The sequence below is a fragment of the Bubalus bubalis genome, chromosome 12 (genome assembly GCF_019923935.1).
Source record: "Bubalus bubalis isolate 160015118507 breed Murrah chromosome 12, NDDB_SH_1, whole genome shotgun sequence".
Taxonomy (NCBI): domain Eukaryota; kingdom Metazoa; phylum Chordata; class Mammalia; order Artiodactyla; family Bovidae; genus Bubalus; species Bubalus bubalis.
In genome coordinates, this window is record NC_059168.1 from 530,613 (window position 1) to 556,615 (window position 26,003).

The 26,003-nt window shown below is 46.8% G+C and overlaps 1 protein-coding gene across 3 annotated transcripts in view; it reads left to right on the top strand.

Annotated features, from left to right (window-relative positions):
• The window catches only part of ANAPC1 (anaphase promoting complex subunit 1), a 99,137-nt gene extending 83,230 nt beyond the window's left edge, over nt 1–15,907 (top strand). For all 3 annotated transcript variants that reach the window (XM_025260581.3, XM_044925568.2, XM_044925569.2), the window contains exons 44-48: nt 117–203; nt 1,659–1,754; nt 3,584–3,782; nt 10,254–10,388; nt 15,533–15,907. In XM_025260581.3, coding sequence (XP_025116366.3) covers nt 117–203; nt 1,659–1,754; nt 3,584–3,782; nt 10,254–10,388; nt 15,533–15,648 — 633 coding nt within the window. In that variant the 3' untranslated portion in view covers nt 15,649–15,907. The remainder of the gene's footprint in view (nt 1–116; nt 204–1,658; nt 1,755–3,583; nt 3,783–10,253; nt 10,389–15,532) is intronic.
• The last annotated feature ends 10,096 nt before the right edge of the window (nt 15,908–26,003 follow it).

Genomic DNA, 26,003 nt, shown 5'->3' on the forward strand with positions numbered 1-26,003 from the left:
TGTGGAAACATTGTGTGAAAAAAAAAAAATAAAGTAGATTACAGCTGCATACGATTTGAGTCGTAATGAAAAGAATCTTTATTATCTCACGTATACTTGTTCTTTATTTTTTTTAGCCTGAAACGATTTCCACATTCACTTCTGATCCAGCACTTCTGTCATTTGCTGAATATTTCTGCAAACCAACTGTGAACGTTGGGCAGGTTTGTATTACGTGGTTTGCTTAGCTCCAAGACTAGGCTTTGTTTCTATCTTCAGACCACCAAAAAAATCTAAAATATCCTTATCTGTCTTTGAGGACACGCCTTAAGCACATTGTATGATTTTTGTTTGGCAAATACAGGTTTTTCATAGTCTAAAACTATTAAATTCAGCAATTTCCTATCTTAATAGTAGAAACAACTTAAGATTTCTAAGACATTAATTTTGATCACTGGTATTTATGTATTCTTGTAATGATTCTTGTTTCTCTTTATTTTATAACCCTTTTTTTGGTCATAAAGCTGTTCTCTTCAGGATTCTAAGGCTGCTTGCTAGTAGATTCTTTGATTTATCCATCATCTCAGTTGGCAAGGACTGGATGTAGGAATTGTATGATCTGGGATTGATGGCCTATTGTCTGCAAGTGGGTGTGACCTTGGAAAAGTTTTCAGTCTTTTTGAGATGTCGTTTCCTTATTCCTAAAAGAGGGATTATAATATAACCTGCCTTACATTGTTGTTTTGAAAGTAAAATGACAGAACCTTCCTGCCTCTTATTTATTGAATCTTCACTGTGTGTTAGGCACTCTGTTCAGTATACTTGATAATTTTTTTCATTTAACTCTGACCCTGGGGGTAGGTACTGCCTGCTGAGGAATACTGCCACTTAGACCTGTCACATACCCAAGGTCACACAGCCAGTAAGGGCTGGGGCCTGTGCTCAGCTGAAGGCCACAGGTCTCTGCTGAAGGCCCACGCCTGCCCTTGACCCCAGCTGGGCTTGCTATGCCACCGCCCCAAACCTGTTCTGCTCAGTGTTTCTGCTGCATCTTGGTGGCTGCTGGGTACCCCTTCTGGATCCTGTTCTTGCCAGCCCACCCCACGGCATAGCTCTGTGATGTCCTGTCTGCTCGTTTTACCCAGCTTCTTTCATTCCTCTCCTCCATAGCACTTCGAGCCTTAACTGTTTCTTGGAACTTAATTTTGATTGTATTTTTATTGGTGTTTAATATTGCATGCACTCTGATTTTATAAAGACCTAGCCTTTTTTCAGAGAAGGCGATGGCACCCCACTCCAGAACTTTTGCCTGGAAAATCCCATGGACGGAGGAGCCTGGTAGGCTGCAGTCCATGGGGTCGCTAAGAGTCGGACATGACTGAGCGACTTCCCTTTCACTTTTCACTTTCACGCATTGGAGAAAGAAATGGCAACCCACTCCAGTGTTCTTGCCTGGAGAATCCCAGGGACGGGGGGAGCCTGGTGGGCTTCTGTCTATGGGGTCGCACAGAGTTGGACACGACTGAAGTGACTTAGCAGCAGTAGCAGCCTTTTTTACCCTTTTATATCATTCACTGCAGAATGTAAGAATGGGCCATCATAGTGACTATACAGTTGTTCTTTGATTTGATTTTAGAATATACATTGTTGTGCTACAAAAAGATTCTGACTTTCCACAGAAACAGGAGCTTCTGGATCTCTTCTCTTCAGTGCTCTATGAATGTGTGACTCAGGAGACCCCCGAGATGTTACCTGCGTACATAGCGATGGATCAGGTATGGTTCAGAAAACCTGTCCTAATTCTGATGAGCATTATCCTGTATTTCAAATAATATGCCAGACAATACAGTAAGATTTCCTCTATGTCCATCTTTTTAGTTTCTCATTCGCTTTTAGAATCTCAGAAAAGGAATCTCTTATCAAAGTTGAAAGCTCTGTATATACCAGAAGCTTATAATTTATGATGACAGATGGGCTCTCTTACTCCAGGGTTCCCATTCTCCCCTCTGGCCTCTTCCTCTGACCAGGAGTGCACGCTTCCTCCCTTTCTCCCCTTGCATCTTTGTGTGGTCTCTTGCCTCCCTCCTGACAAAGCCTTTTCCTGGAAAAGCTTATGCAAGAGAGCAGCAAGTGAGCAAACAGTGCCCTGGCGGTGGCAGTAATGTGCAGTTACACCTGGTGATTAAGCTCACAGAAGTCACGGGGTCAGCATGTGGGGGTTTAGGGAGCTGGAGTTCTTTTTAAAATTTCTTTTGTGTTATTGTTGCTTTAAATTAAGAGTCTAAAAGGGGTAATGCAGAAGATAATGCTCAACAGCTTTCCCAAAGGATTGAACTTATTTATTTTCTTAGGTTATTAGTAATTGTTGCTTTAATTAATACGTCCTGTCTGTCTCTTTTGTGACCTCATGGATTGTAGTCTGCTAGGCTCCTCTGTCCATGAGATTTTGCAGGCAAGAATACTGGAGTGGGGTGCCATTCTTTCTCCAGGGGATCTTCCTTACCCAGGGGTCGAAATCCCATCTCCTGCATTGGCAAGCAGATTCTTTACCACTGAGCCACCTGGGAAGTCCTATTTAGTAATACATATGGGTTTTTAATGTTGTCATATCATTGAGACTCAGATTTGCCATTAAATTAAGGCAGTAGCTTTCTAACTTGGCTAAAATTTATCTGGGAAATCTTGACAGTACAGATCTTCAAGTCCCCTTCCACAGTTACTGAATCAGAATTTCTGAGATTTAAGTCCAGGATCTATAGTTTTAAACAGCTCAAGTGACTATGATATAATGAGTTCACAGATAAGAATTTGGGATTCAGTGTCAAAGGAAGTAATCCCTAATGGAAAAAGAATCTCTACTGAAGAACTGAGTGGGAAAATGCAGGAAATAATTCCCCAAAACCTGTTTTGCAAACAAACAGTCTTAATTAAAAAGGCCAGTTCCAGAATAACCAAGTGGGCCTAGAGTGCCCTTATTGTCGGGCATCCACCTTTTTCGGTTGGTAAGTATGTGGTGTCCACACCGGTACTGCTTCTCACAGTGTGTCTGTGTACAGCAACCAAGTCATGAGTGGTGTTTTTCAGATGATGGTTGAGAGTGTGTTCTTTTCTTATGCTCTGAACTTTTAACTCTTGGCAGTCATGGGCAGGTACCTATAGTGGAACATCCCTCTGGCTGCAGCCATGGTGACTTTGGCAGATGGGTCCCAAGAACAGTATTGTCAATAATACAGGTTTTGCCTCCTGACCCCTGGGATCCCTGGCCTGATCGCGGACAAATCATTGTACCAACTTGGGTTTCCCAGAGGGGCCCAGCTGTAGACCTATTAGGTCTTCATTTCTCAGAGCCATTGAGCCAAGAATGAGCTTCATTTGCCTTCACCATTTTTTATCTGAAGGCTGTTCATGTTCGTTTTGAACAGAATGACCATGTATCTAAACCCACTAAAGGGCTTCTTTGTGGGGCAGGCTGCATCAAACACAGAGCGAGCTCCCCCTGCCCTTCCTTGATCTCATGACCATATTAAAAAAGTGCTCCAGTATACAACTTCAAGGAAGTGACGGATCTTCACTCTTTCAAGTGGATTTCTGTTCTCTCTGCAAGGCTGTAAGAAGACTGGGAAGAAGAGAAATGTCTGAGACATCTGACCTCTGGCAGATAAAGTTGGTGCTGGAGTTTTTCAGCTCCAGGAGCCATCAGGAACGGCTGCAGAACCAGCCTAATCGAGGGCTTTTTATGAACTCGGAATTCCTCCCTGTTGTCAAATGCACTATTGACAACACTCTGGACCAGTGGCTGCAAGGTGAGAACAGCATTGCACCCCTTGTTCTTGGAGCTTTACTGGGTCTCAGGGGTTTCTGTTTTAACCTGTTTTCCTTGGTAAGCAGGTTAAGTCCTAGTACAATTGCAAATGGCTGTAGATGTCATGTTTCCAGTTAGGTGAATTACTCTCTGATTATCTGCTCTAACATTTTCTGAGGATAGAAAGTGGGATTTATTTACTGAGGCCATGCTGTGTGACATGTAGGAATTTTAGCTCCCCAACCAGGGATCCAGCCTGCGCCCCCAGCATTAGGAGTTCTGAGTCTGTTGTTTTGGTTGCACTGGGTCTTTGTTGCCGTGCATGGGCTTGCTCTAGTTGCAGAGATTGAGGGCTACTCTTCGTGGCGGTGCTCAGGCTTCTCACTGGGGTGGCTTCTCTTGCGGAGCATGGGCTCTAGGAATACAGGCTTCAGTAGGGCTTAGTAGCTGTGACTGGAGGGCCCTAGAGCACAGGCTCGGAAGTCGTGAGGGACAGGCTTAGGTGCTCCACAGCATGTGCAATCTACCCGGAGCAGGGATCGGACCCATACCCCTGCGTTGGCAGGTGGATTCTTATCCACAGAGCCACCAGGGAAGTCCAGGAGCTTGAAGCCTTAACCACTGGACCACCAGGGAAGTCCTGACTTCTTTAACAGATGTATTTAACTCTGCTGTATAATCATGGAGAGAATGTATAATGTAGCATTTTAAAAACCACTTGACACTTAGAAACTTGTTTCATCTTTTCCAGCATCAGATCCTGTTTCTTTCCAGTGCCTCTCTCTCCTGTTTCTTAGGGGTGTGCTGTGTCCCCTACCTGACCTGTTTTTCTGCCTGCATCCTGTGCACACTGAAAACTTGATGTGAGTTTAGAGTGAATGCTTGTTTCACCAGTTCCGTGAGTCAGTCCGTGAGGACCTGGGACTTCTCAGTGGAAGCTCTGCCTTGTGATTGCAGGGAGAGTGTGAAGTTACTCCTGACAGTGTAGAAGTGATTACAGAGGGAAGTGATGGGGCCTTCTGATGTGTGGAATGCTGTCTAATATGTGATATATGCCTGAAATCCATTTTTAGTAGTTAACTCCTTGATCTTTTTATTCTTTTCAGTTCTGATGCTTCCAAAACGTATTGGACAGCAACTTGCTTTGAGTAAATGCTAACCCTCATAATATCAGTAGTAACAGCTTTTGATTCTATAAAGTTGTTAGAAAGTGGTAAAACCTAGGGATTTGACTATGATTATGTTTGACGCTGTCTACCTCTTCACTGCACCTGGTTGAGGCTCTTCTGCCTGCCCCGCCCCCAGCCCTGGGGTGACTTGTTTCTCCAAGGTCCCAGCTGCTCTGGCTTTTCCTCTATTTTATTTAGATAGGAAATGCAAATGAGGGGAAAGGGTACAAGGTTAGCTTGAGACTGTCTTCACCCAGCTGTAGAGTCAGGGTAAGTTCTGTTCAGTTACTGGAGGTCAAGGTCAAACGGATTCAAGGGAGTAGGGAGAAGGATGTGCACGAGAGTGGGTGAGAGCTCACCAGGGCCCCAGCCCAGAGGAGGGGTAAGGGGGAGTGGTTTTTGGCAAACACCAAAGGAGCCCCTCGCTCCCCATTTCCCATCTGTCCCCATCTCTCCTCCTGAATTAACACACAAGCTGTTTCTTTAAAAAAGTTTCTGAAAAAATTTAATTGTATGCCAGATTGTGAACGATACATATGCTGCTGCTTGCTGCTGCTTAGTTGGTTCAGCCATGGCCAACTCTGTGCAACCCTATGGATTGTACTATGCCAGGCTCCTCTGTGCATGGAATTCTCCAGGCAAGAATACTAGAGTGGGTTGCCATTTTCTCTTCCTGACCCAGGGATCGAATCTGGGTCTCCTGCATTGCAGGCAGATTCTTTACCACTGAGCCACCAAGGAAGCCTGAGGGATATATATATGGAAAACAGCAATTTCAAAGTCCCCGTGTTTAACACCTGCATCTGCTGTGTGATTTCCTCTTGAGATTTGAAAGGTCATAAAGTTTCAGAATTTCTAAAAATATGATAATCATTTTGTTCTCATGTTTGGGAAAAAATACCTGTTATTTTATAGATGTTGCTGTTCTGGTTTTATTCAGTTTCGTGTTTGTTCACCTATAACGGGCCCTTGCTGTTGATAAGAAATGAGTCCCCAAACCTTCACAGATTCTCTGACATGCAAGTGTCATATAATGTAGTGAGGCTCCAGAGCGCTCTCTACAACAGCCCTGACTTGCTTTCTCCTGCCTCCTTGTTAGAACGACTGGTGGTTTACAGTGTTGTTCTGAGCCTTCACCAGATTTGGCTCGCCACTCTGATTGCCAACAATGTGTATTTCTTTATTTTTTTTTATTGAAAAAGGACCATCACTTAAACAACTCTTTGGTACGTGGTCTCCTCTCCCGGATGCTGGCAGCTTTGGGGTGAACAGTAGAATGAATGAAGATGCAGGGCCTGTGCAGCAGCACTGGGGATGTCGTTTGTGCTTGTGTCTCAGAGAAATCACGGGCGACATGGACTTTTAAGGCCGCTCACTAGTAACCCAAACTAGCGCAGCAGATTGATCATATTTTGTTGCTGTTTTGTGATTTATCTCAATTAGATTTTAATCTTGAGCAAAGAAAATTGGGTTTAAAGTTTAAGAACTTAAAATTTTTATTTACTTTTACATTTTATTATGGAAAAATTTAAAGCATAAGGCAGAGTAAACATAATAGTATCATAAACCGCGTCAGGCAGCTTCAGCATTGTCCGCATCCTGCCATTCTTGTGTTCTCTGTAGCTCCCATTGCCCTGCTGTTGTTTTCCAAATTGTGCCATTTTAGGTTCCTGCCAGCAGTGGGATGCATTGCAGATTTTGGCATTATCAGTCTAGTTTTAGACAGTCTATTGAATATATAGTGGTGTCTGATTGTAGTTTTAATTTGCATGTCTTTGGTGATTCATCATGCTAATTATTTTTGTATGTGTTTATTTGTTACTCATACATCCTTTGCAGAATATCTTTTCAAACCTTTATTGTTGCTATTCTTTAACACTAAGCCATGTCAGACTCTTGTGAAACCCTATGGACTGTATGTAGCCTGCCAGCCTCCTCTGTCCGTGGGGTTCTCCAGGCAAGAATACTGGAGTGGGTTGCTATTTCCTTCTCCAGCGATCTTCCCAACCCAGGGCTCAGACCTGCATCTCCTGCATTGGCAAGTGGATTCTTTACTGCTGAAGTGAAGTAAAGTTGCTCAGTTGTGTCCGACTGTTTGTGACCCCATTGACTGTAGCCTACCAGGCTCCTCTGTCCAGGGGATTTTCCAGGCAAGAATACTGGAGTGGGTTGCCATTTCCTTCTCCAGGAGATCTTCCTGACCCAGGTCTCGAACCCAGGTCTCCTGCATTGTAGGCAGATGCTTTACTGTCTGAGCCACCAGAGATACTGCTGAGCCACCAGGGAAACTTTGAATTTTGAAACCTTTACCCATGTTTAAAATTGGCTGTCTTGATTATTGAGTTGTAGGAGTTTTTATATATTCTGGCTGAAAGTTCTTTGTCAAATATGTTTTGCAGTTATGTTCTCCTACTTTATGCCTGGCCTATTTTTTCCAGAGTGTTTTTTGATAAACAGAAGTTTTAAATTTTGATGAAGTCAAATTTATCAGTTTGTTTTAGGGTTATTACTTTCTGGGTGTTAAGAAATCTTTCCTACTCTAGGTCATGAAGTTTTTTTTTTTTTAAGTTTAATATTAAAAGCTCTATAGTTTGATTTTTTTGTATTTAGACCTATGATTTGTCTCAAACTGATTTTTTTTTTACATGGTGTGAGATAGGAGTGGTCCTTTTTTTTTTTTTTTAAACTTTAAATATGGATATCTAGTTGTTTCAGGACCATTTGTGCAAATGACTTTTTTTCTCATTGAATTGCTTTGGGACCTTTGTTAAAAATCAGTGGACTATGTAAGTGTGAGTCTGTTTCTGGACTCAGTTCTGTACCATTGATCTGTTTGTCTTTTTGCCAGACACCCTCTGAATTACTGTAGGTTTAGAGTAAATTTTGAAATTTTGTAGTGTAAATCTTCCTGCTAAAGCAATATCAAGAAGGAAATTCATAGCACTAAATGCTTATATTGAGAAAGTCTCAAATCACTAATCTGAGTTCTAACTTCAAGAAATTAGAAAAAGAAAGGCAAAATAAACCCAAAGCAAGCATTTAAGAGCAGGAATCAATGAAATTGAAAACGGAAAAACAGTAGAGAAAATCAGTGAAACAGAAAGGCAGTAGGCGGGAGGAAGTCCTCGACGGGGAGCTGAGGGCTGCGTTCTCTCTTGCCTCCCCGAGAAGCTGCCACAGCAGGGCCTCTCTTGCTGCCTTTATCAGGCCTCGTGCTGCCGCCCAGGTGTCCCCACCCCCACCAGGCTGACATCCTCCTGTTAGGTCCAGTGGGCTTCTGGTAGTGTTCTGGCACTCCATCTCCTTCTTAAGGAAAGTGATCTGTCTTGACTTTTGTGACAGCTCGCTTTCCCACGTCCCAGTTGTTAAAAGACAAACAGAAAACCTCTGACCATTCTTTCTGTTTCGTCCCTGTTTCACGGTCTGTCCTTCCTTGCCTTTCTGGGAGTCACTGTTGCCCCCTCCTCCCTCTGCTTCTCTTCTTTTCTGTGGTGGCCAATGCATTACCTTAGCCTTTCATTCATAACTCTTAAACATCTCGTGAATCAGTCCACATTTTGCCACTTCTGTCCTAGAACAGTGATGTGTTCTTGCCTGGACAAAGACGATTGAAGCCTCCTGCACATCTTCCTGCTTTTTACTCTCATCTCCCTATCGCCATCTCTAGTCAGCTGACAGTGGTCTTCTGAAGAGTAAATGGATCTAACTCTCCTGCTTAAAATCTTGCAAAGGCTGCTGATTCAGTTGTGAAAAAAATCTTTACCATTTGGCCACCAGGCCCTGTATGACCAGCAAGGCCTCTGTCTCTCTCCACAGCCTCTTTTTTGTACCACCTGCTCCTCATAAACTCCACTCAGGCCCCCTGGTCCCTTCCACTTCCCCGAAAGCACAGAGCTCTTTCTCACCACAGGAGCTGCTTCCCATCCCGAGAACCTTTTCCTCTCATTCTCTGCCTCCCCAACTCATGCTCATTCTCACAGCCTCCATGTAAACATGCCCTTTCTTCCCAGGCCTCTGTGACCACACTGCCTCAGGCACCTTTCCTGCCATTTTCACTCCTCTCTTTCTCTCTCTCAACCTTTTTCTCTCTATCAGAATTTCTTTATCTGCAAGTAGCAGCAGGCCTGACTCAGCTTGGCTCAAAAAGTGTTGTTTAGTCACTGAGTCGTGTCCGACTCTTTGCAACCCTATGGACTGTAGCCCACCATGGGATTTCTCAGGCAAAAATACTAGAGTGGGTTGCCATTTCCTTCTCCAGGGGATCTTCCTGACCCAGAGATTGAACCCACGTTTCCTGCATTGGCAGGCGGATTCTTTACCGCTGAGCCACCAGAGGAACCCAGCTCAAACACATACTTAGGTAATTGGAAGTCAGCAGTGACTGTAGGCTGAAGGGACGTCTTACTGCAGTGGTTCCAGCTCCGTCTCTCTGAGGTTCCATCGGTTACGCTCTGTGCCATGACTTTATCCTCAGAGTACTTTTTCCTGATGACAGAACAGTAACAGTTCTTTGCCACAAGCTGCACGTTTTGCTTAGAGGAAGAATAGAGTTGCTTCTAGGAGCTTTACTGTAAGAATGAAGAAATTTGTTTCCTGCAAGCCTCTAGCAGACATGTTGTCAGGCATCTCCTTGTGTCTCTGAACTGAAACTCATGTACGTTCCTTGATCGTTTCTGAGGGCAGAGTGTGTCACTCTCCCTGAATGTCTGTCTGCCTGTCCCTGAACCGGTCACTGTGTTGGGGAGTGGCACTGCCTGGATAGCCCCAGACCCGGGGTTCTCACAGCATGGGTTCTGGAACAGCAGCAGCAGGATCGCTTGGGAGCTTGCTGGGAACACAGTTTCCCTGGCCCCATCCAGGAAATTGTTGGGGTCCACTCATCTGTGTTTTAATCAGTCCTCCGGGTGATTCTGATGCTTGTTAAAGTTTGAGAACCTCTGACCAAGATGAATCAGGATCCAGTCCCCTCACGTATGAGCAAGGAGGGAAAGGTGGCAGAGTGGGTGTCCGGGAAGATGACCATGGTGACCACTGCATCTCGATGGCACTCATCCTGATTTGTAATTAGCATCTGTTTGATGTTAGGTCTATATTACCTCTGTCCCCTACAACACGCTAAATTCTGCAGTGATGGGCACTCTGGCTGGTTTACCGCAGTAACGTTAATGCCCAGCATAGGAACTGTCTGATATATGGTAGGTGCTCAGTGAGTTCTTGATGAGAAAATAATAAGAAGAATTCGTTCCTTGTGCCTTTCTATTGTGTAATCAGTTGGCTCTGTTCCTTGTGTGTCTCCCTTACAGCTGGAGGTGACAGGTGTGTGCACGCCTACCTCAGCGGGCAGCCCTGCGAGGAGTCGCAGCTGAGCATGCTGGCCTGCTTCCTGGTCTACCACTCCGTGCCGGCCCCGCAGCACCTGCCGTCCATAGGCCTAGAAGGTAACTGCTTCTGGGTCTTCTCTTCACGCCTATGTTACCCACTGATGGGTTTAGCTTCTTGATAGGAGGAACTTCTACTGCGTTATTTTCTCTAGTTAGATTTTTGGCTTCATTCATGTTTGGAGGTTATTGTTGACATTTTTTTCCCAGAAAACAAAACCAAAAGGCTCTAATAAAACTACCTGAGCTTTCCATATACATAAACCTTTATTTCCATTCAGAAGAGGACAGATTCTGCACAGGGCCCCAAATACCGGTATATACTAATAAGCTAACATTCATATTGTTCTTCTCTGTTAATTGACTTTTACTAGTTATTTTTCTTTATTTTCTGGGTTTTCAGTTTATATTTTTAAAAACACGTAATATTAATTTCTAATATTATAAAACTTTGAAATGATAGCAGTCTAATTTTGTATGTATTTGAATATTTCCATAACAGAGTTTGAAGTTTTAGCATCTGACTGTATTTTTCAGACTGTAGAATCAGATACAAAATCTGTCCATTTAATCATTTAAAGTGTAATGACATTATTGATATCTGGCTGTCTTGGAAACCTCAGAAAAAAATGCACTGTTTAGAGGCCTCTAGTTGTGGCCACAGTGGAATTGCTTGTATTAGACAGACTGTCCCCCACACAAAAAAGCTAATATAAAAGTGGACATCTTCATAAAGCTTAAAGGCATTGGTGGCAACCCTACTAGCTGGACTTGACTGAGGAAAAAGAATTCCTGAGAGAAGGGAAGCATTTAAGAAGCTCCGTATTTGCTCTGGCATTCTCCCAAAGGCACTTAGAAAGTTCACTGGAAGAAGTGGAGACCCAGAAAAAAGCAGCAGTGCTGCTGGGCAGAGGAGCCGGAGGTTGGATTAATCATTGCCCAGGCCTGGAACTTAAGGAGCAAAATCCCAGATAGGAGGGAACCATAGGAGTTCAAAAACTCAAAACCTGGGTGCTCTCTTCCTTTGAGGCATTTATCAAACCTTAACCTGCACGTGCACAGGGTAAAACTTAAGGAAATCTAGCGGAAACCAGGACACTAAAATACGAGTGGCGATTTCAGAGGCAGTGTAGTGCCGAGGAAACAGAGGGCAGTGTTCGCAGCCCACCACAGTGGAGGCTTTGGTAAGGCTCCCAGACAGACCAGCCCTAAGACCAGTCTAGGACAGAGCTGATAGAAGAAAAACTAACCTTTGTAGGAGGAAGAAAATACCTCTTGAACTTCTGTAATTTTTAATTCACAGTATCAGTGCTGAATCAAAATGAAAAGACATAAGAGGAAAAAGGGTAATATAGAAATAGATTTGGATGTGATCCACATATTGGAATTATCAGACCTAGATTACTTCAGTGTCTGGAGTTACTATGACTAATATTTCCAAGAAAATAGAGGAAAAGATGAAGAATTTCACCAGAAATTTGGAATCTGTAAGAAAGAGTTAAAGGAAATTCTAGAACTGAAAAATATAACTAAGATTCAGTATGTAGAGAATTGCCTGACAGTCCAGTGGTTGCCCATGGCCCAGGTTCAGTCTCTGGTAGGGGAACAGATTCCAAAAGCCATGCCAGCAGGGCGAAAAAAAAGAATTCATTATGTAGGTTAGTTAGCCTATTAGACATAGCAGATAAATGAACTGGAGGACAGGTGTGTAGAAAGTAAACAGATGGAAGCACAGAGAGAAAAATGAGTATCAAATTCACAAAAGAGAGGAAGAGACATTTGAAGTACAGTGAAGTCAGACATGCATGTAGTTAAGATCCCGCAATGAAGAGAGAAAAAGAGAAGCAACATTTGAAGAGACAGAGGCTAAGAATTTTGAAAAATGGATGACAGACCCCTATGCAAGATAAATGCAAGGAAAACCACACCTAGTTGCAAAGTAGTCAAAGCTACTAAACAGAGAAAAAAAATTTTAAGCATAGACTTCCTTTTTCATCCAGGATGGAGTAACAGAGATCTGATTTACTATACCACCTGAAACAAAAAAACAAAAAGGCAGAAAATCCTGGACACTGCATATGAATCAATGGCTTTTGTATCTGGCAGTGAAGAGTGACCCCTAAGAGATGAGAAACAATGAGATTAGCTCTGTGATTGCCCCAGCTAATCGCCTTGACTGTTTCCAGACTGGGGCGGGGTGGGGGTGGGAGGGTGGGCGGGGAGACAGGGAGAGGGAACCCAGGAAGAACCTGGAGGACTCCGAGAGCTGAGAATGCAGGGAGCCAAAGGAGCTAGAGTTTACATGATGGAGTGCCAGAGAGGAAAGAGCAGCAGACAGAGAATGCCAGACACCTGCAGACGGTCCCCCTCCAATATTAGGAGCGTCTTTATTGCTCAGCACACGCATGTGAAGAAATTTCCCGAGGCTGAGGGAAGAACTGTCCAGATGGATTAGAGGGCACATTCCCAGTTTATGCAGATTCACAAACAGTGGAAACAGTGGCAGATTTTGTTTTCTTGGACTCCAAAAATCACTGCTGATGGTGACTGCAGCCACAAAATTAGAAAATTCTTGCTCCTTGGAAGGAAAGCTATGACAAACCTAGACAGCGTATTAAAAAGCAGAGACATCACTTTTCTGACAGAGGTGCATATAGTCAAAGCTATGGTTTTTTGAGCAGTCATGTATGGATGTGAGAGTTGGATCATAAGGAAGTCTGAGCACCGAAGAATTGATGCTTTTGAATTGTGGTGCTGGAGAAGACTCTTGAGAGTCCTTTTGATAACACGGAGATCAAGCCAATCAATCCTAAAGGAAATCAACCTTGAATATTCATTGGAAGGACTGATCCTGAAGCTGAAGCTCCAGTACTTTTTCCATCTGATGAAAAGAGCCAACTCACTGGGAAAGATCCTGATGCTGGGAAAGATTGAGAGCTGGAGGACAAGGGGCTGACAGAGGGTGAGATGGTTGGATGGAGTCATCGACTCAATGGACATAAGTTTGAGCAAACTCAGGGAGATGGTGAAGGACAGGAAAACCTGGCCTGCTATAGTCCATGGGGTCTCGGGGAATCAGACATAATTTAGCGACTGAACAACAACAGGAACAGGGCCTGTTCCCACAACTTCACAATTCAAGTGGCCTTACTCAGGAACATCTTGCCTCAATAATGGGAAATATTTAGCCTTAAACTAAATAGAGTTCTAATCCCACCTAAAAAAATATTAAAAGCACAACACAAAAGGATTAAACTTTTTTCAAGTAGTGTGACTACATTCAGGAACAAAGTTCAAGAATACAGAAATATGAAAATATCCAGTACCCCGCATTGATGTCTGGCATACAAAGGAACAGGAAAACAACTTATAATGAAAGAGGTGAGAAATCAGTGGATGTTAGTTAGCAGACAAGGACATTAAAACAGTTATTATAACTTTGTTCCATACTTCAAAACATTAAGAGGTATAGAAGATATAAAAAGAATCTAATTGAACTTTTAGAGATGAAAACTATACTTCTGAGGAGAAAAATACACTGAATTGGATTGATGGCAGATTAGACATTGCAGAATAAAATAATTGTGAGTTTGAAGACACAGCATTAGAAACTATGCAAAATGAAATGCAAAAAGAAAAAAATTGTAAAAAAGGGAACAGAGCATTAAAAATGGAGGAAGAAATTCTGGTACTTCAAGTATCCAGTTTACAAGAGATTGAAGTCCCTGAAGAGAAAAATTGGGGAGAGGGACAGAAAAAAATACTTGAAATAACAGCTGGAAAGTTTCCAAGTTTGGTGAAAACTGTTTCAAGAAGTCCAACGAATCCAAAGTCTGAGAAACATAAAGTTACGCTAAGGTATATAATAAATTGTCCAAAAAAAATCTTAAAAGCAGCCAGAGGAAAAGAGCATGTTACAGAGAAACAAAAATAAGAGTGCATATTTTTCATAGGAAGCATGGCCAGTGATAAGTTAATGGTGTAACATCTGTAAAGAACTCAAAGGAAAAACACTATACCCAGCAAAAATATCTTTAAAAAAAAAAGACCACAGAAGCTGAAAGAAATCATAACCAGCAGACCCACACTACTGGACATGTCATAGTAAGTCCTTTAGACAGAAGGAAAATAATACCAGATGGAAATATGGATCTACACAAAGGAATGAAGAGCAGAAAATGGTCACTACATGAGTATATACATAAGGTTTGTTTCTTTCAAACTACTTTTTAGAAGATAACTGACTCATAAAAATAATAACAGTGTACTACTGGTGTTTGTAAATTCTGAAAAGTGACGTGTATAATCATAGCACAAAGACTGGGTGGAAAGAAATGGAAGTATAGCCATAAGGCTCTTACTACCTGTGGATAGGTGTAATCTCACTTGAAGGTAATCCGTGGTAAAGATAATACTATGAATCAAAAAGCAAACACTAGAAATAAGAAAACAGAGTTAGAGCTAGTAAGCAACAGAGGAGGTATAGTGGAGTCATAAAAAGTACTCAGTCCAAAAGAGGAAAAGGAGAACAGAGAACAGACAGAGCAAACAGAAAACAGATACCAGGAGGAATGTTTAAACCTAACCATAGTGATGGTCACATTAAGTCTGAATGGTCCACAGTATATCAGAACATTGGAGGTGTTTTCATAGCTCTTATGCATTTGTTCCCTGTCTTTGGTTTTAACGAGCTCTTAGGAAATCTGTTGATGTTTATTTGCTAAGTCATATCTGACTCTTTGTGACCCTTGGACTGTAGCCCACCAGTCTCCTCTGTCCATGGGGATTTCCAAGCAAGAATACTGGAACAGGTTGCCATTTCCCTCTCCAGGGGATCTTCCTAATCCAGGGATTGAACCCGCATCTCCTGCATTGGCAGGTGGATTCCTTACATTTGAGCCACCAAGGAGGCACTGGGCATATTTATTAATTATATTTAAATAATATGTGTATGTAGATAGTATTGTTTCGCATATAGTTATAAGTCAGTTTCAGAAGTACAGAATGGAATAAATTAAAGTTTTTTATCAAATCATCTCCTAGAGTGTATGAGGGAAATCCGTAAGGTAAGTAGTATCTTTTAGCAGTTGTTTTCAAAGAGAAGAATACCAACTTTAAAAGTGATTGTGTGTCTGAAAGCTCCTTGAAAGAGGCTGACTTTGTTGAGTGATGTGTGACCCTTCCCTTCCATTCCATTTCTTCAGGGAGCACAAGCTTCGCAGAACTCCTCTTCAGATTTAAACAGCTGAAGATGCCAGTGCGGGCCTTGCTGAGATTGGCTCCTCTGCTCCTTGGAAACCCACAGCCAATGGTTATGTGATCATGGCTGGTGGTAAGCCTACCCTGAAGCGTGACTTCTGCACAAAAAATGTGACCAAACAACAAAGCTAAAGAAACCTTTCTAAGTTTTATAATATAGCTGGAGGGAATGAGCTGCACAGACCTCAGTGTATTTTAAAAATCCAAGTGTTTCAAATATCCCAGAGACTCTGTTGCTATTGGCATTAACGTGATAGGATATATAAAAATGAGTTGAAGTTTTACTTTTGTAAATAAAATGTTTTGGTTTGTTTTCAAAACTCTTGATGATTAAGATTTTTCAGAGTAGAGCAGTGGGCACTGGGGTGTATATTAGTTTTTGTATCTTTCAGCTCTGGTAATTCAGGTAAAGTGGCTTTATGCTCAGGAAGGCAGTTTTTTGCAGGCGGCATTACAGAGATGTGCACTATTTTTTTTTTTTAATTTAGTTTTAATTGGAGGATAATTGCTGTACGACATCCTGTTGGCTTCTACCATACAACAGTGTGAATCAGCCATAAGCATACATATACCTGCTCCGTCTTGAACCTCCCTCCACCCTTGCTCCATCTCATCCGTCTGTCACTGAGCACTGTGTTGCGCTTCCTGTGTAACTTCCCATTAGCTATCTGTTTTACATACAGTAATGTATTTGTTTTTTAAAAGGCTGTTATATAATTTTACTTTCTGCAGCAACAAAGGGCTTTTATCATTTCCTAAGGTGTCACCACATGCGAAGAGTTGACTCATTGGAAAAGACTCTGATGCTGGGAGGGATTGGGGGCAGGAGGAGAAGGGGACAACAGAGGATGAGATGGCTGGATGGCATCACCGACTCTATGGACATGAGTTTGGGTGAACTCCGGGAGTTGGTGATGGACAGGGAGGCCTGGTGTCCTGCGATTCCTGGGGTCGCAAAGAGTCGGACACGACTGAGCGACTGGACTGGACTGAACTGCAGGTGTCACCGTTGTAAGCTTGCTCATCCTGCGACAGTGCCGTAGTATGAAGGATCGTCTTCAGCAGGAAGAGACTTCTACCCTAGTAAAGAGCTGCCCAGCACTAATCCGGCTCTAAAGAGAGAAAATGCAAAATTCTCACTACAGAGATGTCTTCAGAAATTACATTTTAAAATAAAAGTTCATTTCCACCCAGGATTTAGAGAATGTACACCCACATCAAGTTTCTGGACTAGATGATGAGGAACGGTATTTGTATAAGATGTCTCCAGCTTCAGGTTTCTGGACTAAGAACAAGAAAACTTGCTGTTGTCTGGATTCTGAGTTGCCCTCTGCCTCCTTAAATGGCCAGTGGGACCTTAAACTAGTCAAAGCTGCAAGGTCTATCTTATGATTTTATGTTTCCACATCCTGAATTGTGAGATTCTACAGTTAATTTTAAAAGTTAAAATTAAAGCAAATAGAAATGTTTCCACTGAGATTTTGACAGAAACCCAAATGGTGTTTGCTCCTTGCATCCCAAAAGTGTGCATAGTGGTTCTATTCAGACCTTTACTGTCTTACCCTCACGTGTGAATCAAGGGCGAAGTGGCTAATTGAGAGGCTGAAATGTGCTTCCTTCACATTTAAAAGTTTTTCTTCTAATTAAAAATAGAAGAAAACAAGGGTAGATTATGAAAATTCCATTTGAGCCAGGACCTAAAGAAGTCAGTACTGGGCAGCTATTGGTGTCTTCACTCTGAGTTGTTTGTAACTTGTAAGCTTTTCTCTGATTGAAGAATGACTTGAGTTACTTACGAATTGTCATGTAGAAGGAGAACGGTCATTAGGATGTTGTCAACAGAAGCAGTGATCAGGCTTTATCAGGGACTCAGCAGGCTGGAAGGCTGCAGTCTGGAAACAGCATTGACTTTATATCTCAGGCCTCCTGAGGAGACAGAGGATGTTCTGAACAGTTGACTCCTGAGTAAGTATGCCTGAATCATCGGAGAAGTCAGTGCCAGCTGTTCATGGGCTCTCCGAAAATCTCGAGAGTATAACCACCACCCAGGACATTTTAGCCTCCTCATAGCTGTGGAGGAGGAAGAGTTGGAGAAAAATGCTTCCCGGTCCAAGTGGGCCCAGAAGTGGCCCCTGTCACTTCCTGCTACTGTATGTTGGCAGGAAATAAATTCCTCCACCTCATTAAGTGCTCTCTCTCAAAGGGGAGGTCCAGACTCTGGCGCGTCTTGGTGGCGTCTGTCATAATGTGGTTTCTCACTCGCTGCTAGTTCCGTCCGTCCATCTCCTCTGCTTACACGGGTGGAAATGTGTGGCACTGCCTCCATAGATGGACGTAATTAAAGAAACAGTACATTAATACTGTTTCCCTGATGGATGTTGACACCTGTGCTCCTACCTCCAATGCCTTACAAAGCAGTGAAGGCATGAACTTGGGAGCAGCTCTGAGGCATGGTCGCCGGGCCTGAGCAGGGACGCCAGTGGCGGAAGCCTCACAGAGCTTCTGAGTGCTGCCCGGTCTTCCTTGAGTAAGGCCACGCTGTCACCCTTTGCCTGAAGACCAGCCGACTTCACAGCTTGCTGAGAGCGGCATGTCCCAGTTCAGGGGACCTCCTGACATCCTAGAAGAGGCAAGAAGGGGGCGGGACTTGCATCTCTCAGCCTGGTGGTGGTGTGAGGCTGGTGAACCTGCTGGGCAGCCCCTGGGTGTGGGAGCCCAGATGGGGGCTGGAAACGAGAGCCATGGAGCGGAGAAGGAATTGTTAGAGAAAGGGACGTGTTAGGACTCCAAGCGACGCACGTGCCAAACCCATCCTGAGTGGGCCAACCGGGAGACACCACTGAGGGCTGGGTGAAACTGAAGGCCGTGGGCCAATCTGAGACCAAGCCAGAAGATTTTGTTACCTCCTTCATAAGGTTTGCGGGCCTCTTCTGGGTTCCCCATCCTCATCCTGACCAAGTTTTGTGGGAGAAGCCTCCCTGTATGATGATCTCTCCAGCTCAGCAGTGGGAGAGGGGACAGAATCTGGTCGCCCTGCGCCTGCTGTGTCTGTGGTTGTGAACCAGCAGTGGAAGGGAGTGGGGCAAGGTGGGAAGGGAGCCTCCTAAGAGGCCTCTCCCAGGCTGGGAGGGGGTGTCAACACTTCCTGCACCATGCAGACACTCGCGCTGGTTCCCACAGCTCCCAGGTGACTGTCCCTTCCCGCTTCCAAGACCAGGCTCCCCCTACTCTGAAATAGGGTGGCTGCTTCTCAGTGCAGTCGCGAGCTTCCGAAAAGTGTTCTTTGGTAAAAGCCTCTAAAACCACATCCGTGGCTTTGGCCCGTGGACGAGGAAGACCTGGCCGTCCGCCATCCTCTCGCTTTGCTGCGTCTTCTGTTGGTGTGCAGTGTGGCGCGCGTGCAGAGTGGGGGCTGCTCAGAGGGCCAGACCTGGAGGCTCCAGATGAGGGGAGCCCATCGGTCAGGCATCTACACCAGACACTCCCTTGGGTGGTCCCTGGTCCTGCCTCTTGTTCTGCAGCTGAGACCTGAGGGTCAGGGCAGGAGGTGGCCAGCCCGAGGCCACACGACCCCCAGTCGCTGCCCGGACAAGCCTGGGCACCCAGGCCATGCTGTTCATACAGAGAACTTGGTCCACGACTGCCCGTCTTCCTGGTCCAGTAGACATTCAGGAAGAGGCTGGTGAAGTGTGAGTTACTTGGCTATTGCACCAGGCAGACTTTATGAACACCTTAAAAAGCAGGCAGATGACTCTTGCTTTCTCTGCACATCTTTGGGAACACAGAGGTCTTTGTGTGTATTTTCTTGGAATTAGATTTATTGAATTAGTCTGTGTGCTGCTTTCTTAGTCATACAACAACCATCTTAAACTGTTTCTCTCTTAGCTAAAACTATTTCTTCCTTGGTACGTTAGAACATGAAATAGCAAGTTTAGGAAAAGAACTTTATACTAAGTTCAGTAAAAGCACTGAAAATCTGTGAATAAGCACCTGATTTCACCGCCTTCCCTCCAGGACTCAGTCAGGTGTGGTCCGCCGCCTCGTCTCTGTAGTCAGTGGCGCCATCTCGATTCTTAAGGGCAGGTGCCGAGCTCTGTGGACCGTGTGCACTCAGAACCCAGACTGCTGGGATCCTGGCCTGGCAAGTCGTGTTCCTGGGGGACTTGTCACAGGGACAGTGGCTGAAAGCTACTTAAGGCCACTCGTGTTTCTTTCATTTGTGTTTATTTGTGTGCCTATCTTTCATTTATCAGGAATGTTTTCATTCTACTTACTGTAGCATTTCCGAGATTAGGCAGGTATTTTTGGGTAAATGTGTAGAACTCTGGAGTTGAAGGAAGAAGGAAGAATCCTGAGCAGATCCACTGTCATTAGCACCCGTAAGATCAGATGAGAGCAGCGCCAGCCCTCAGGTGAAATCTGCAGATCCCCAGGGGAGGGCTGGGTGTGCTCTGTGCCACCCGCCTCCAGACTCCAGCCTGTGGGTCACCGCCTGTGCCCTGCACAGTGCCTGGATGTCAGCTGGGCATCTTCACCCCCTCCTCCTCACTCCTCAGCCTCCACCCCCATTTCCCATGGGGGCCAGGTAAGAAGAATGCCCTCGGAGGTGCCAGCTGGAGACGCCGAGCGTGGCCTATAGGAGGGAGAGGAGGCGGAGCTGCTGTAGGTGGACAAGAGGGTGGAGGTCCTCACCCGGCTGCAGGGTGTTAATGCCAGCTCTGCGTGGCACCCTGCCCTGGGGCTTTTGCATCCTCTGCCCCAGAAGCCCCTCCATCTGCTTCCTTTTATCAGCACCCTTTCTGCTTGGGCTCCTGAGCAAACCCTGTGATGCTATGTCAGATGTAACGACCCAGGTGCAAACAGCCTGTCCAGAGTGCCTACCACTTGGCTCCCCTGGGCTTTGGCGCCCTTGCCCCTTGGCAGTCTCCCCTGAGTTCCCAGTGCTGTTCACTTGCCGTTTGCATGATCAGGCCCAGCTAAGTCTCTGAAACCCGCACGTTTCTTTGCGATCCTGTCATCCCCGTACCAGCTCCGCTGATGGCACCATTCTCAGCACTGCAGCGGCAGTGACCTCCAGGAGGCCTTGGGTTACCTCCCACGTGCCAGGGGGCCTTTTAGCAGTGACCTCCAGGAGGCCTTGGGTTACCTCCCACGTGCCGGGGGGGCCTTTTAGCAGTGACCTCCAGGAGGCCTTGGGTTACCTCCCACGTGCCGGGGGGCCTTTTAGCGGAGCCGCTGGAGTGTTCTGGGGTTGGCCCCATTTGAATCAGGCTTCCCAGGACTGAACTTAGGAGGGTGGGTGGGGACATGGTGTGGCCTGTTGTCCAATCCTGTCGGTTCTGGGTTTGCCCCTCAGTGGCCACCCTGGATAGAGAACCGCCCCTTAGCCCAGCTGCTTCCACCTTGGCCTTCTGGGGAAGCACTGACTGGGTGTCGCAGGCTGGAAGTACTGTGGTCCTTTGCTTCTGGAAGGTTCGAAGACGCGAAGAAAATGCTAAACCTTCATGAAATAGCATTGAACAACAAGTGTATTGCTACCCGAAAGGAGTTGGCTTTTTACAAGACCAGCTGTTCTAACACTTGACTGTGAGGTTCCTGGGAACCTTAGCAGAAATTTCTTGGCAAAATTAGACATTTTCATGGGAAAAAAAGATGAAGAGCTCACAGTTTCTGTCTGGCAATTACCCAGTAATACCGTATAGCAGCCGCTCAGTAATAAAACTTTGTATCTAAAGGGGCTGCACATATGAAAGAAAGTGAAAGTTGCTCAGTCGTGTTCAACTCTTTGAAGCCCATGGACTGTAGCCTGCCAGGCTCCTCTGTCCACAGGGTTTCCCTGGCAAGGATACTTCAGTGGGCTGCATTTTCTTCTCCAGGGGAATCTTTCTGACCCAGGTACTGAGCCCTCCTCTCCTGCCTTGGCAGAAGGGTTCTTCACTGCTGAGCCCCCTCTTCTGTTCCCACTGTCAGCCTTCGATCCCCCGCCCGTGTGCTCCGTGTCTGCCCTCGGCCCTTCAGCTGGAGTGTCCCGTCTCACCAGATGTAGCCGCTCTCCAGCAGGTTGGCTCCGGGTGTCTTGGTCGTGCTCTCTGCTTCTGGGTTTCTCTCCTTCCCGCCTCCACCTCTTTTCCTCATCGCCTGGGCATTTCTTTGGGCTCCTCCTCAGGTTCTTCCTCCCCGGCGGTGCAGGCCTGCTGCTGCACTTCCCGGCCCTTCTCCGTCCGTCCGCCCTCAGTCTCCATGGAGGCGCTGCTCCGGTCTCGGCTCCCTTGGGGGCCCCTCTGTGTTACTGCTCGGCCCTTCGAGGGCCCTTGGGCTCAGGGCCTTGTTGGCTGACACCCACTGGGAGGCCAGGGGCCATCATACCACTAGCTGGTTTGGCGCCGCAGGTTCAGTTCGCGATGGTCCGTAGGCCTGCGGAGAGCTGGAGACCCATCCAGTGCTTTCTGTCTGTCTGAGGCTGCCCGAGGCCTGGGGAGGAGGCCCCCCAGTTAGAGTGGGGTCAGGGTGGGTGGCAGGCCCCCTGGTGAGGAGGCTGTCAGGACCGCAGCTCCGGGTGTGCAGAGGACGGCCTCTGGGAGAATCCTCGTTACCCTCGTTGTCTTTATCATGGCCAGGCCCAGGAGGGGCCCCAGTGACTGCTGTTCTCTGTTTATTATTGTGGTAAAAGTGCTGTTTTCTTTGGAATTTTAAGACTCCTGATATGTACGGTAGGAATATGTGTCCTGACATATGCTTGGTTGTCAGATAAAACGCTGGGGATGAATGGAACTTGATACCAAACTCGGTTTATCTCAGAACACACCCATCCTGCTCTGTCTCTCCTTTTCTTTCTCCTGGGGTCAGAGTGCACCCCGCCACGCCCTGCAGTGAGACGGGGTGGGGGCTCAGCTCACAGGATTGTTCCGGCCCAGGCGGGGGGGGGGGGATCCTCATGCCCTTCATGGAGGTCTCCCTTCACTTAAAGTAGATCCACACAGAAGAACGAAATTGAAGGCAAAGAAGACAGATACTGAAGAGTGTGCTGCGTGTCAGGTGCGAGTCTCTGCAGCTGTCCTCTCGGCTCCATGTGTGTGCTGCTGTATTTTCCAGTGAGCCTATTTGTTCAAACACCAGAGAGCTCTAGGAGCTCCTTCCATCCTTGAGAGGCTAGGCCCTGCCACATCCTTCAGGGACCCAGCCCAGGGAGCAAAGCACACAGAACTTTTGATGACATGCTGGAATTAATCTTTCTCCTTTTTTTTTCCCCCCAAGAGCCACCAGGGTAATAGCTCCTTTTCCAGAAAGGATGACCTCACTGTTTTTCATGTATTTATATTTAAAATTTTCAACTCAGATCAAAACCCTGCAGAGGTTTTCATGACTTAGATCAGCACTTTCAAGAGTTTTCCTAAAAAAAGAAAAAGAAAAAAGATTGATATGCAGATTGGGACCTTGTACAGCATAGTTCATGATTCCGTAGTGGAATCCGTTGGGAGAATTTTAATATAAACACAGTAATTACTTTCTGTACCACGGGAGTTCTCAGAGCGCTTACTAGGCTAATCATGCATCCAGGGACGCAGTGGCACTTCCTCCTCATGCCCACCAGCCCTGGAGGTGACTGCAAGGGCATAGAGGGGTGGCGTTGTCCCCACCAGGAAGCCCCGTACTCACTTGGACCAGCTGTACTCCCCACTCCATTTCCGTGGGAACCTAGGGGGCGCACTGGCGCGCCCGACTCCAGACCCAGTGATGTGGGTTCTGAGCCTGGATCTAAAAGGGAAGCACAGCAGGGTAAGCCCCCTGAGGAAGGGCCCAGCCCCTCACCTCGGGTGTGGCCCCCCAGCCCTTATCCCCGACAGACCTCCTCGCACAACTCGGGGGTGACCCAGGCTCGGTGCCCCATCGCATGGAAGAATTCCACCTTCAGCTTGAGGAATTCCTTATAGAGGTCTGGCCAGTGCTCCCTGCCCAGCAGGAACTGGAAGATGCTCCGCTTGGACGTGGGGTTATCTTCCTCCATGTCGGAGGCGATGTAGCTGCCATCCAGAAAGAGAGCAGGCTGGACTCAGCCCTGCGCGGACTCCCAGCCTCAGGGCAAGGGGGGCAGTGGAGAGGCTGCCGAGGTCCCCCCGAGGAGCCAGTGTCCAGGACAGAGGATCCAGGCCTGGGTCCAGGGGAGCCCCATTGGCTGGGGCTCCTGGATCCAGACGGCAGGACGGCGCTCAACACCAAGCCTGTCCAGCCCAGGGCAAGGTTCTGGCTGCCGTCATTCCCCTGGGGCACTCTGCCTTGGGTCACTCTGTCTTTGGGCAGCATGCGGTGTCTCCTGGCTACATTCATTTCCCCAGGATCTGACTGGTTGCCTTCCCCTCCTCTGACCCTGTGACCCCTTGAAGGCCTTGAACCACCACTGGGGGCCCTCGGGCAGCGCTCACAGGGCCAGGAAGAAGTGGATCCTGTTGTAGAGGTGACCGGGCAGCCCCACACGGCCGAAGTACTCCACCACCATGGACAGCAGGTACTGCATGGAGACAGAGCAGGGGAGGGCGGCCAGGACTGGATGGCAGGGAGAGCATTCTGAATGGGCCATGTGCCCCACCCCCGCCCAGGTGGGAGAGCCACCCAGGGTGGGCCTTGCTGGGGGCCTCCTGGCCCTTTGACATGTGGAGACGAGCCAGCAACGGGAGGCCAGGGAGGAGACGCTCAGGGCCGGTGCAGGCCACTGCCAGTTTGTCCGTCCTTCCTTTCTGGCACCAGGGGTGGGTCTCTCCAGGGCTTCCGCCCAGGCTGACGCCTGGTCCGCTGTCCCTGCGCCCATGGGGTGGTGACCCTGCAGTCCCTCAGTCCCTCCTCATGTTAGTGCTGTGAGTACCTTGTCAGACACCTTCAGGAAAATATCAGCTTCCAAGAAGCTCTGGATGACCGGATCCTCTGCAAAGGAAAGGCGGCATGATGATGGCCCGGGAGCAGCGAGTGGGGCTGTGGGATTTCAGCTCACAGGGAGGAGGAGGACGGGAAACCTCTCCCCCTTCTTGTATTTCAGGGAGTGCAGGCAACTCTCTTTCCCACTGGGAGGCTCAGAGTTTTAACAGGAGTGACAAAGCTGTTTTTTCCATTGACACAGGGAGAGTGGGTTTCAGCCGCAGGGGGTTTGCTATTGTTATTTAATCTTCAACACATGGGAGTTAATAAGTGTGCTTCACAAAGAGATACGAACCTGGTTCTCAAAGTTTTAACACAGTATTCCTGGAGCCAAAGCTTGGATATGGCCTTGAGCCTCTGGGCACCACATTTCTTGTCACTTCCTCACACTGTGCAAGGCTTTCCTGCCCCATCTGATAACCAAGCACCCTGTGTGGGCGGTGGGGAGTTCATACTCTCCCCCAAGCTGGGGTGGGGGGCATTGGGCATCCTGCCCTCATTCTCCTGGATTCTGCCACTTCCTGCAGATAATAACCTGGCCTCACCTGCCCCCAGCAGGCTCATGGGGGCTGCACTTGTCATCCCTTGGAGGTCACCGTTTTCCAGTGGTGACCTGAGAATATCAGATCCTCTTTGTTCTTCACTCCTTACCCTGGACAGTGACATTTGTGCAGATGGGAGGATGGAGGGATCGTGGGTCATTTTGCCCTCCCTGACACAGGGAGCAGCCGAAAGCCTGGCTCCCAGCTGCGTGATGATGAAAATGGTCTAGATCTTTCTATCCAGCATGGTAGCTGTTAGGACTTCCCTGGCAGTGTAGTGGACAGCAATCTGCCTGCCAATGCAGGGGATGCGAGTCCGATCCCTGCTCTGGGAGGGAGGGTTCCACATGCCATGAGGCAACTAAGCCCATGTGCTACGACTGCTGAAGCCTGAGCACAGGGCCTGTGCTCTGCAACAAGAGAAGCCCCCGCAAGGAGAAGCCTGCTCACAGAAACTACAAAAAGCCTGAATGCAGCAATGAACACCCAGTGCAGCAAAAAAAAGTAATTGTTGGCCATGTGTGGCTACTGAGCAATATGAAATGTGGCTGGTGAGAAGAACCAGAAACTGAGCTTCAGAAGTTTAAATATTCAGTGTTAAACTTGAATAACTGCATGCAGCTAGTGGACAGTGTCATGTCCGTGTCAACCCTAACCTGCGATCCCTAACCTACCACACTGGGCCCTGCCTCAGGTCATGACGTCACCTCTGCGGACCTTCCCTGAGTATCTGTGTCACAAAACTCCTACTCTTGTCCACAGTCCGTCTCTAGGTGCCATTGTGTTGTGTGCTAAGTCCCTTCAGTTCTGTCTGACTCTTCGTGACCCTATGGACTGTAGCCCCCCAGGCTCCTCTGTCCATGGGATTCTCCAGGCAAGAATACTGGAGTGGGTTGCCATGCCCTCCTCCAGGGGATCTTCCTGACCCAGGGTTTGAACCCGTCTCTTAGGTCTCCTGCCTTGGCAG